The sequence below is a fragment of the Asterias amurensis genome, chromosome 5, assembly GCF_032118995.1.
Source record: "Asterias amurensis chromosome 5, ASM3211899v1".
Lineage (NCBI taxonomy): Eukaryota > Metazoa > Echinodermata > Asteroidea > Forcipulatida > Asteriidae > Asterias > Asterias amurensis.
The window spans coordinates 12,690,874-12,703,232 of record NC_092652.1 but is presented as its reverse complement, the minus strand read 5'-3'; the positions used below and the strand labels follow the sequence as shown (position 1 = coordinate 12,703,232).

At 40.8% G+C, this 12,359-nt stretch overlaps 1 protein-coding gene and 1 pseudogene across 1 annotated transcript; both read right to left on the bottom strand.

The window, feature by feature from the left end:
* Positions 1 to 530: 530 nt before the first annotated feature.
* LOC139937269 (uncharacterized) lies at positions 531 to 4,018 on the bottom strand (annotated as a pseudogene).
* A 695-nt stretch (positions 4,019 to 4,713) lies between these two features.
* Positions 4,714 to 10,434, bottom strand: LOC139937268 (uncharacterized). Its single transcript, XM_071932367.1, has 3 exons — positions 10,414 to 10,434; positions 5,527 to 5,729; positions 4,714 to 5,494 (listed from the first exon to the last, which is right to left on the bottom strand). Exons 1-3 carry the CDS (start codon positions 10,432 to 10,434, stop codon positions 4,714 to 4,716), a joined length of 1,005 nt encoding a protein of 334 aa, XP_071788468.1.
* Between the last annotated feature and the right edge of the window lie 1,925 nt (positions 10,435 to 12,359).

Here is a 12,359-nt window from a genome sequence, read left to right as displayed (position 1 = left end):
TTGTAATATTTCTAAGAGCAAGTATCCAGTACGACGAGATAATTTAAAAATTATATGAAAGAATGAAATATAATTGTAATTCTATGAATAATAATGAAGTACAAGTCTTCAGAGGAATTGCATTCCTTCCTACGTGATGGCATGCGGATCACACAATACATTCAAAGGTTGTATTGTTATTCAAATAAGTCCATGGGGCGATGCCCGTATATAAAGGCCCGGACACAAGTCCTGAGCCATCTTTTCTGAGGTAATATAGTTTTCTGACCAAACAGTATTGGGAGGGTTCAAAAACCCAGCAGCGGGCGGGACCCTCTTCGACTTGTACTTCATTATTATTCAAAGAATTACAATTATATTTCATTCTTTCATATAATTTTTAAATTCTATTTCATAACATTCGTACAAGTCTTCAGAGGGATTGCATGTTCAAAGTAGATAAATAATCTGTGATGGTCAAAAATGAAAAACCAGGTCAACAAACCGTATGAGGAACTCTTGATTTATTATATTTAACATATAACAAAGTATTAAATACATGTACTAGAACTAAGCACTACTTTACCGAAGGATACTTCCTCGGTTGGCTTATTATAAAACTTAGCAAATGTACTTGCATTTGACCAGTCGGCTGTTTTCAGAATTTCTTGGAGCTTAACCCCATGCGCAAAAGCTGCCGATGTAGCTGCACTGCGAAAACTATGAGCAGTGTAAACAGAGGGATCTATTCCCGCTGCACATAAAATGGCTTTCATCCATCGAGCCAATGTTCCAGTGGTTACTTTTTTATGTGGCTTTTTGGTTGATATAAACAGTTTAGTTTCCTCACTAACTGTTCTAAGCAACTCAGTACGATCCAAGTAATCGTTCAATGTTCGGAGAACACATAACTTTGGGTTCTCATCAAATTTTGGTATAACTATTTTGTTATGTCCCAATCCTCGTTTTGGGCAGTTCGTTTTTTAATAAATCCAAAACGGAAATAACACAGGAATTAACTGAAACGTTTAAAGTCACCTGGAAGTGGTATTTTTTCAAAATAAAGCTTTTGTCACTAATATATGTGTTTTGATGAGTGGAATGTGAATAAACAGTTAACTAAGCTTTTAAAACATCAGTTCTTATGTTATTTACAAATTTAAGAGTAGACCCCGACCCGAGAGGGCGCTGTTCGTGACGTCAATCGAGGCAGACTTTGCCTGTAATGCGTAGAGTAAACACAATTGCAAAGTACATGTACGGACCAAGTCGTGAGTTTGTACGTTTAAAAAAAAAATTGTTTTTGTTTTTTTCCGGCAATGCCGACCAGGTGTATTGCTGCTGAATGCAGAAAAACACTTTTTGAAATGTACCAACTCACGACCTGGACGTACAAGTACTTTGCACGTGTGTTTACTATACGCATTGCAGGCAAAGTCTGCCTCGATTGACGTCACAAAAGGGGTAGGCGGAGTCAGCCCCCAAACAACTTTATATATTTTTTAAACATATAAATCGTGACAAACAATTACTAAAAAAATTGTTTTATTGTTCGTAAGCATGTACTCTTATGTTAGAAAGAAAACAAATTCTATTTCCAGGTGACTTTAAGTGACCTATACTAGCCAGCGTTTGGGTTCTTTGAGCTGATACTAGCCTTGCTCAAGGCAGTCGAATTATTCACTCCGAAAAAAGACCGCCGCTGTATAAAACCCACCCGTGTTCACTGTGCGTAACATCGCACGACACGATGCCCCCGTACACCAACCGCATGCGGGGCCGTCAGGCCGACAGCCTTGTAGGGTCTGTGTTGAAGCCACTGACCTCATTACTATAATAAGCGAAGAGTTCCCACGGTCAGCTCATTACCATAATGCCCGCGAAAGACGAGACATGTTTTATCACACACGAGCATGATAGGGTCCAAAGGTCGTGATAAGGGAAGTGCGTGATTGGACGTCAAAATGAATAATTCATTTGCCTCACATCCTGTGTTGTCTGATAGGTCTGACGAAAGATATACATATTCATGGACTGCATACTAGCATATCCGAGAGCCCCCCAATTTCGTCCACTAGTGGAAATTTTTCAATACAACACATTAAACCCGGAAGTTACAGACCCGACAAGGCTGTCGGCCTAGCGGCCTCCGCATGCGGTTAGTGGTACGAGTGCGATGACTTGTGTGAACAGTATTCGTACGATGTGACAGTGTGTATACGGGTGGGTCATGCGGTGTGATCGCACACACCATGCACAGGGTATACGGGTGGGTTTACAGCGGCGTCTTTTCGGAGCGAATAATGCGACTGCCTTGAGCAAGGCTAAGCTGATACAAGAGCTATTAGAGTTAAAAGTTTCTGACTTAAAACTAATAAAGAAAGTTCATTGTTAAATGGCAATGATTTTAAATAATCTAAAACAATTGAAACTTTCCATGTTTTTGAGTATCTCGGTTTCGGGGGTGTTGTATTAAATACTCCCCTCATTAAACGTACTATGAGGGGGTGTTGTCCCGCCGCATGTCCCTCAATTCTAGGTAGGGCTGAAGACAGAGCTGATCTGTAAGTGTTTCAAGTGGAATATGATTTTCCTTTTGAATGAGCCTTGGCTAAGAAATTTACAAAGTCTGCTACACTGGGAGATAATGGATTAACTTGTTGTCCACTACACCAACTAGTCCAGCTTTTCCAAGCTGATTCATATTGTAGCTTTGTACTTGACCGCCATGAGTTTGCGATGAGGTTGGAAGCTTCTGCCGAAATGCCTTTTGTTTTCCAACATTCCCTGACATGACCCAAGCGACCAGGTGCAGGTTTGGAACCGGCAGTAGTGGTTGATGCATCATACAAAACTCTAGTAGTTTGATTGGGTTTGAAATTACCATCTGTAGCAACTGTGGAAACCACGGTTGGGCCTTCCATAGAGGGGCGATGAGAAGGCAAACAGGAGTTTGCTCTCGTGATATTTTGTCCAAAATTCTACAGAGCAAACAGAAAGGTGGAAAAATGTAAGGTGTTATACCAAACCACTGCATTGAGAAAGCGTCAATGGCGCCAATGGCGCCATGCGTTAGAGTCTGATTTCCATGACACATATCAATCTATCTTATTATTAATATAAGATGCAAACAAATCAACATCTGGGTATATTTGTGTTTTGTTGACAACCTCCCAGAATATACGTGAGTTGAGACTCAATTCTTTATTCAATTTCTTACGAGAAAGGTAATCTGCAGTGGTATTATCTACTCCTGCGATATGGGTTGCGGATAGAGTAATATTTCTTTCGATACACCAAAGGAAGATTTTTGATGCGAGGTCATTTAAGGGACCAACAGTTCCCCCATTCTCGAAATATAATACACAGCTGTGCTATTGTATGATTTGATCAGAACATGAACATTATTGAGAGTTTCACAGAGAGTTAGCAATGCATTTTGAGCTGCCAATAACTCTAACATATTTATATGCAACTGTTGTTGGGTTTTGGACCACTTACCCTGTGTGTAAGAGTTGTCCGTTTCGGAGACTGCACCCCAGCCGGTATTACTGTCATCTGTACAGATAACAATAGTTATGGGTGTTTTTTTAATTGACGATTTTACATCATCGCATGGAATATCCAACCACCATGTTGTCTCTTCTCTTATAGTTTGGTTTACTGCAATATTTGCATCATAATTGCCATACTCATTTTTTAGGGTATTCGATTTGGCAGATTCGAGTTTTCGAAAATGCAAATTTCCTCTTGGAAAAGCATAAAATGTGGCAATAATCATGCCTATGAATTTTGGGAGATTCCGTAAAGTCAAGACTTTCTTTTCCAGAATTTGTGTTCCCTCTGATTTTAACTTGTGTATTTCCGACTTTGGAACATTGATCGTCATTGTTTTGGAATCGATCTCAACGCCCAGGTAAGTTGAATGGGTCTGCGGTTTCAAGCGGGATTTTCCCTTGTTTATCTGGAATCCCAAATATTCCAATAACTGTACCACAAAGGTTGTTTTTTCATTGCTTTCATTCTCCGATGAAGCCATGATCAGAATATCGTCAATAAAAATTACCAACCTGCTGCAATGACTGGTTTCATCACCTTTGTGAAAATTCGAGTAAACAGGTGAATCTATAGAACCGATTCTCCCATGAAAAGCACAGATAAGTTTGATCAATCTCATTCATTGGAATTGCGAAGTACGCATCTTTCAGGTCAATGGAAGTAAGGAAGTCATTGGATTGATAATTTCCTTAACTAGTTTTATATTTTCCATTTTGAAATGTTCATATCTGACAAAAGTATTCAAATCTTTCAGATTTATAACCGGTCTCAGTCAGTTTTTAGGAATGAGGAAAATGTTCGATACGAACCGACAGTTAGACCTTTAGTGGGCTGGATTGCACCCTTTTGAAGGAGTTCTTTTATCTCCTGATTTACAGTTTGAATTTCCTCGTCAGAAAACATTATTCTTTTTGGTTTGACTGATTGTACAGGGCGTGCAATGAAATCAATTTTGCAGCCTGATATGGTGTTTAGAATCCACCTGTCGGAGGTAACCTGAGACCAATTATAATGGTGAAACTTTAACTGCCCGGCACAAGCCGAAATTGCAGTGGAATCATGTTTTACATACCAGTTTTTTGTTTCAGTAAATTGCCCACTTGTAGCTGTTGCTGTAGGTTTATGATGGGAAAACTTCCCACTATCATTTCTCCCGCCTCGGCGGTTGCCACTTGGTTAGTAGGGTTTCGTAGACCGCGGTTGAGTTCTGTTTCCAGGGGTATGCCCTGTAGTGAAACCCTGGCGAAATCCACTGGTTCTTTGGGAGTAAGGCTCAAACGGACAGTTTTGAGTATTTCTGTTATTTTCTGAATAAGTCAGCTTTCTACCGGCTTTAAAAGCCTCGGCAACCTGTTTCATTGATGAATTTAGATCTTGTCCAAATAGTTTATCAGACACAGGTGTGCCCCTTGAGCACAAGCCCTTATACATAGGGTTAAGGCAGGGTTTCAAATCATCCCGTCGCTTCATACTCAATTCATATGATGCATTTCCCGACGGTGTAATGCCATCAAGGGCATACTGTTTGATTTTTTCGGTGTCCGCTACGGTACCCGCCTTGGCAGTGTCCCGTAGTTCATTTAGAATATGGAAGTATGGAATCATACCTTTGACCACATGTTTCTGAATTTGCTGAGTGCCCACGTCTTTGGAGCGGGCCGATGCAGGAATAGTGCCCCACAAGTCTGCGTCCACTCTGGGGGCAGATACAGCCGGCGCATTAGCCGGTGTCGCATATTTTTCTGCGATCTTTGAATAAATCTCCTTTTTGATTGGTAGTGTTACCGCTTTGGTTGCTCTATCGGCCAAATTTGAGAAAATTTCTGCGCCTTTGGCTTCAGAAGTCTCATAAATGTCTTCGCAAGACAATAAATCAAAATATTCCTCCTGTTTGGAAGGAGAACTGGCTGCCACGGTACTGGTCAGCTCGAAATTTTGGTTTGGGTCATAACAGTTCCTGTTGCCCAACGAAAATCATCAACATCAAACGTATTGTCGACTGGGATTGCAGACGACTGTTGGTTTTTTACCATGTTCGTCAGCATGTTTTGCATGCTGGCTATGGAGAGGGAAAGCTTATGTATTCCCGTTGAGTTTGCCTGAAGCTTCGCTTCTAAGCTTACATTTGGTGTAGTATCTTCATCACCAGCGGCTTGGCCGCACTGAAACTCAGACTCAATGTCTGACAGGAGCTATAAATCAATCGAATTTTCTATTTCGATGTCCGCAGTGCCGTTACACACGAAGAAAAGATGGCTCAGGACTTGTGTCCGGGCCTTTATATACGGGCATTGCCCCATGGACTTATTTGAATAACAATGCAACCTTTGAATGTATTGTGTGATCCGCATGCCATCACGTAGGAAGGAATGCAATCCCTCTGAAGACTTGTACGAACGTTATGAAATAGAATGATGAGTCACGATCGGTGTCCAAATGTTTATAAGTATATTTATTGTGATAATAGACTTGACGTCAAACACTGCAGGCGTCTATCATTGTGTGCAATGGTAATAATGTTGTTTTAAGGCGCATCACCCCACCCCAACCCCCAACAAAAGAGAGAAAAAATAAATACAAATGCCCCTGTACATGTGCGTACATTGTGTTTATTATAGCTTTACGTTTAAATTAGACGGTAATGACGTAATTCCCTTGTGCAAGTATTGCGCGTATTCGAACTTCCGGGAACAAGTTGGTCCCTAACCGATGAGTTTTACGTGTGTGTGATTTTGTTAAATTTGACGTAGTTTATGGCTATAGTTGGTGAATAACAATTTAACCAAGATGTTTAATATTGAGGTACATGGAAACGTTGTAGCATCCGCTCAACTCAACTTGCGTGTATAAAACACAATGAGCAAATGTGAGGTAAATTTACTATTTTTTGTATCGTAAATCGTCTACAAAAACACGCTAAAACCATCATACAACCAGTATGATCCAACAAGTCAGTTTGATTAACACTGAGCTAACTTTTTTTATATTTTTTTTATTATAGTAAACATTTGAGTACTAATCGTGTAGTTTGTAGTGTCATTCAATAAGTAAGTCAATATATAACTGGGTAGCTCATTAAAAAAAAAATTGTTGCGCCTCTCCCCTCATTGTGTCTCCTTTATGTACACATTGAAATGGAACTACCCTGCTGAATGAAGTCAGTGGCCCGTCACCATGCACACACCGCGGTCTGTCTACCCCAGTACACAGATATAATAAGTCTCCTTTGTGAGTTATCTGCGCGAGTTGGCGTGATTTTTCATTATGACCTCGGTTTTAATACTGATTAGTCCAAAGGGCTTCTGAAATTCAGTCTTGAAATGAAGAGCATATCTGTCGTGTTGTATGAAAAAATTCGCTGCAACTAAAATTTTAAACAGAGAAATTTGTACGTAAAGAATGGCTTCCAAAAGAAAGAAAACAAGTCACAAAAACACGACAGATTGTCCCAGATAAATGTCAGTAACAGTCCTTAAATAGTATATATGGATAGATTATTTCATATTCTACCTGGAAATGTTTAAAGCGAGACCGGATCGTACCTAGTCCAGTCAGGATACAGCGATTTCCACCGTTAATCCAAAACTCCTATTACGAAAAAAAATCAACTATTAGACAGCATGGTTTTCCTGCAGGGTGATTGGCTGACGATGCCATCGTCAACTGATATGGCAGCATGCTGATTGCTGTTTTTCGTTGGTATGGTACCCCTACCACCAAGCCTAAAGTAGTCAATAACAAGCCTAAAGTAGTCAAAAGCGCCCGTCTATACCATGGGCTGAATGAGGAATCAGCTCATTCAGCCCATGGTATAAACGGGCGCTTTTGTTATTGACTAACTTAGGCTTGGTGGTCGGGGTTTCATACCAACGAAAAACAGCATGCTGCCATATCAGTCGATGATATCATCGTCAGCTAATCACCCGTGCAGGAAAACCATTCTGTCTAATAGTTTATGTTTTCGTAATGTGAGATTTGGATTAACGGTGGAAACCGCTGTATCCTGACTGGACTAGGAACGATCCGGTCTCGCTTTCCAGGTAGAATATGAAATAATCTATCCATACAAACTAATTGGGGACTGTTGCCGACTGTCATAACGGGAAAATTTGCCGTGTTTTTGTGACTTTTTTTCTCTGTTTTTAAAGCAATTTTTACGTACAAATTTCTCTGTTTTTAAAATTTGAGTTGCACCGATTGTTTTTATACATAGCGACAGATATGCTCTTCGTTTTAATTTACCGGTACATTTTTTTGGTTGAGACTTTTCAAAAAGGCTGAAAATGACCGAATTCCAGAAGCCCTTTTAACTAATTAATATTCGCATAGAGTACACGCACGAAAAATCGCTGCATATTCTGCAGATAAATCACAAAGGAGACTAGTGACCTTCGGGTAGACTGCGGTTTGGCAGTTTGTTTGTGGTCAATTCTTTTATGAGACAAATCCGGGCAAACGTTTCCAGGAAAAGGTAACTATGGAAATAACAAGGAACACCCTCCCCCAACATTTTCGTATCCGACAAAGAAGAAGAAACACCCCAACATTTTCACTTCCGACAAAAAAAAAGTAATGTAAATGAGCCACAAAAGTGCCAATTCATAAAATTTTTGCAAAAGACTATTGCTTATTTCGTAATAAATTATTATTCCCTGGTTCCTTTATGCAAAATTTTAACGATAAGAACTTCGTATTTTGCAACAATCTTTATGCAACTGCAGTTTAAATTGACCGAGTTCATAATCCACCTATTAACTGAATGATGTCTGGCAAAAACACAAACAAGCCTTGAGCAGATATTTTGGAAGCATGGAAACACCTGCATGTGCAGGGTTCCATCAATAGAATGCAATGAGGAAGAAATGTCATCTCGCCCTTCTTTGAGCAGGTCTTCCATTTGCCTATCAGATTGTCGATAAACCACAAAGACCGCTGCAGTAGATGAAGCCATGTGAAAGTAATAATCAGTAGAGGTCCGGAAATTACATGTTGGTGAAGCGAACCTCTGTCAGTGCATGATGCTATCAACGGAGGGCCTATCACGTCATAGCCAGACCTGGGTTTAGTGTCTGTAAGTCATCAGAAATACAGATGAGGCAAAGTTATTGCCAAGCTGCTGATAGCGCCATTACTTTTTTTACTGTTAAGTGTAGCCTCAGTTCGACGTTTGTTTCGACATAGTATAACATTAATTATTTTCCAGTACGCGCTTATCCACCAATCAGATGCTTGAACTGGGCGGTATTATATAAGTTGTCACAAAAGCGCGAGTGGAATACGAAAACATATAGCGCTTCTGCGGCCCATATACAGCGATAGACCGGCAGCCCAGAGCACTTTGGTTAAAGCAACGATGTACCAATATTTGAGTACAGGAACAATTAGTGGATAACCTGACATAAGCCCTTTTCACACTACAGAGCCATTTCCCGAAAATCCCGGGAGTTTTTAACCCCACCGCCACCCCAGCAACCGTTCTCACTATCCCAATTTGGTAACTCCCGGGAGTACTATTTCCTAGTAATATGCACGGTCGTTTCACACTTACGATCAAACCCCAGTAAATGTGGTAAACAGGTCAGCCCATGCGGAAGTTACAATGTTTGTGGACGGAAGTCCGTTCCCACAATGCCACGCGGCCGGCTGCAAAATCCTTGCCACATGCGACCCAAAATGGCTGCACATTAATTGTGTATTTGCGTGTTGTTATACCAATATATTGTGTGATTACGGCGGAGAAGAAGTCTTGCAGTTCGGGGAAGGGTTAGGGTTAGGGTTAGGGTTAGGGTTAGGGTTAGGGTTAGGGTTAGGGTTAGTCACTGACGTCTTGTCAGGAGAAGACGATTGCTGTGACAGTGTTTTAAAGACATGCGGTATAACAATCGGATGGAATTTGTCGTGCGATTGACGGGTTTCATGGCACTTGCTGAAGTATTGGTCAAAGGTCAATCTGGTCTACCTTGAAGAGCGGCCACTGGTGGTGGGAGCAAGTTGCTATTAGAAAAAGCGAAAGGGAGCTTTCTACTCTGCGACAGCTTTTTTTTCTTTTGAGAACTGTAATTGAATGGACTTTTGTGTCCGTGTTTTACCCAGAGGTTTTGTGTTGGCGTTCATCTCAATTTTCGCCTGTTCACACTATAGTTATTTCCCGGGAAATTCCCGGGAACTTTTGGTTGATCTGTTCACACTACAAAAATAGGAAATAATTAACCCTGCTCAGGGGCAGGGTTAAGGAATCAACCCTGGGGTAAGGCCTAGAAATTTTCTGAATGGCATTTTCGAAGGATTGCATAATAATATCCATGATGTTAGGGCCAAGATAATTAAAGGTTTTATAGAAAGAAAAAAAAACGCATGGTCGATTTTGCACAATCCAACAATATTGCAGTAGAAATAAAAAGAAGCAATCTTCCCTTCCAACATCAACAGTGCTGTTTTCCGTATTGTGCAAAGACATGAACACGGAATAGGCTTTAACCCTATATTGGCTAGCATTTTTTCATGGCTTCATAAAGACTTTTAAATGTATGTTTCTTCTAAAAAAAAATGTTTTTGCAGGAGAACACTTATGCAATAGAAAATATTTAGGCCTTGAAAAACAAAACTATTATCCTACCGACCTATAGTCTTTTTTCCCAAGGTTTTCAGTTTTTATCTGCAATGGGCAGGGGTCCGTTCATATCCAGCTTCACGCAGGGAGTCAGTCAATTTTGAGAAAACTTTCCCGTTTCTTGTATGCCTATATGCCCATCTAGCTGTTTTTGGATTGCATCGTCGGCCAAAAATGCAACTAGTTTCAAAAATTTCATCATCACTCCATCGGTCACTTCTACCCATCGTAAGAAATTGAGCAACAAATTGAACTAAAATATTTACTGTCAGGTGGTAGACAGCCATGTCGATCGAAGAACTCCAATCTGACTCTGGACAACAAAAGTCCATCAACGGCCAAGTACATGTAAATAAGAAATACCATACACACATGGCGTGTGTACGAGAAGGAAGCTTGTTCACGCCAACTATTTATTCTATTCCTATTCCATTCACGTGGTCAATTTTTTTAATTCATATATTTATTTGTAAATTACAGATGTAACTCACTTTTATTTTCGTACCTAAACGTAAACACTTTCAGAAGGAGAAAACAAAAAAGGGCTATTGTTACCACGCGATTATTTGGCGCGCTATTTTTGACGCCTGTGACCTTTCGAGATTAATGACGTCTCCACACAGTGGAAGCAAAAGGTGGGGTAAGTTAAACCCGCTTTCGTTCTCACTAGCTGCTTTTCCCGGGAAAAACGTTTTTTTCCCGGGGTTAACTCCTTTAACCCTACCCCTTAAATGGGTAAATTATTTCCCGGGAAAATGTTATTTCCCGGGAAATGTTTTGTAGTGTGAACAGATCGACTAACATTTCCCGGGAATTTCCCGGGAAATACCTGTAGTGTGAAAAGGGCTATAGTCAGATATGGATGTCTGACGGGGACCCCCCGCTGCGTGTAGCGCATGGACCCCCAACAAAGAGGCAAAATAATGGGCTGAATCAAACATTGTAGGTACTAAATGAAACCAAGTGGAAATGTTCATTAACATGATACTAAGTTTAAAATATCAACCGCCAGACAAATTTTCTGATGCATAAGGCCTGCCAGACACCCCCTCCCCCAAATATTTAGCTGTACTAACCTATGGTTTGAATTTAACCAGTTGTCAAATCAGCTCAGATTTACATGAAACTTGTTCTAACTGTTCCATTATGGCTAAAATGAACACACACCAAAAATTTAATCCATACCCCATATAGTTTCCGAGATACAGCCCCTTTAAATATGCTAAAACCTCCCCCTTTTGGAGCTCCGCCCCGGCCGACACGGCGCGTCGTCGTGGTATTATACTTTTCAAACGTTAAGAGCCCGTAATTTAAAAACGACACCAGCCGTAGGGCTGAAAAGGTGTATGCTATTAGATTGTGGCCCTGAATGCATTGGCTGCATTGGGCCTGCAAGACAACCGTCCCCACCCCCGGGGTTAAACATCGGAGGAACGACCTAAAACCAAGTTGAAATTACCAATAGGCTCAACACTATTGTTTATACCAGTATCAGCCGCCAGACAAATGTTTTGCTGCATTGAGCGTGGCCCGGCAGACACCTACCCTCACCGGGTTGAACATCAGAGGAACCACCTGAAACCAAAATAAAATGACCAATAACTATATTCTTAATACAGTTATCAACCGCCACACAAAGGTTTTGCTGCATTGGGCACGGCAGACACCTCCCGAACCCCGGCCCCGAGTTAAACATCAGAGGAACCTCCTGAAACCAAGTTGAAATGACCAATAACCTAGTCTTAAAGGAAGGTACACGTTTGGTAATTATTTAAAACAAATATTATCATAAAAACTGACTTGGTAACGAGCATTGGTAATCACGCTAATTCGGCTTTTCGTGGTGGCTCGATAATTAAAAAGTTTAATCCCCGGGCAGGGAAAAGGGAAGAGCGGCCATCTTGTTTTTCTTATAGTCAACTCTGGAAATCGCGTTTTGACGGTGCAAGTCGACCAAGTTGAGCATCCTGAACAACTTTCCTGTGTGGAGTCATGCAAAATTCTCAAAACCTTGGGAATACAACTTTTTGGTGCAAAAGTGACGTCATAATTTGACCCAAATCGTCGATTACCGCCAAAGTAAAACATTGACGGGGTTCAAATTTGCACCGGCACACTCGGGTCGGGTATCCGCAAGAAGTAATCACACTCATTCGGCTTTTCGTGGTGGCTCGAAAATTAAAAACTTTATTCCCCGGACAGGGAAAAGGGA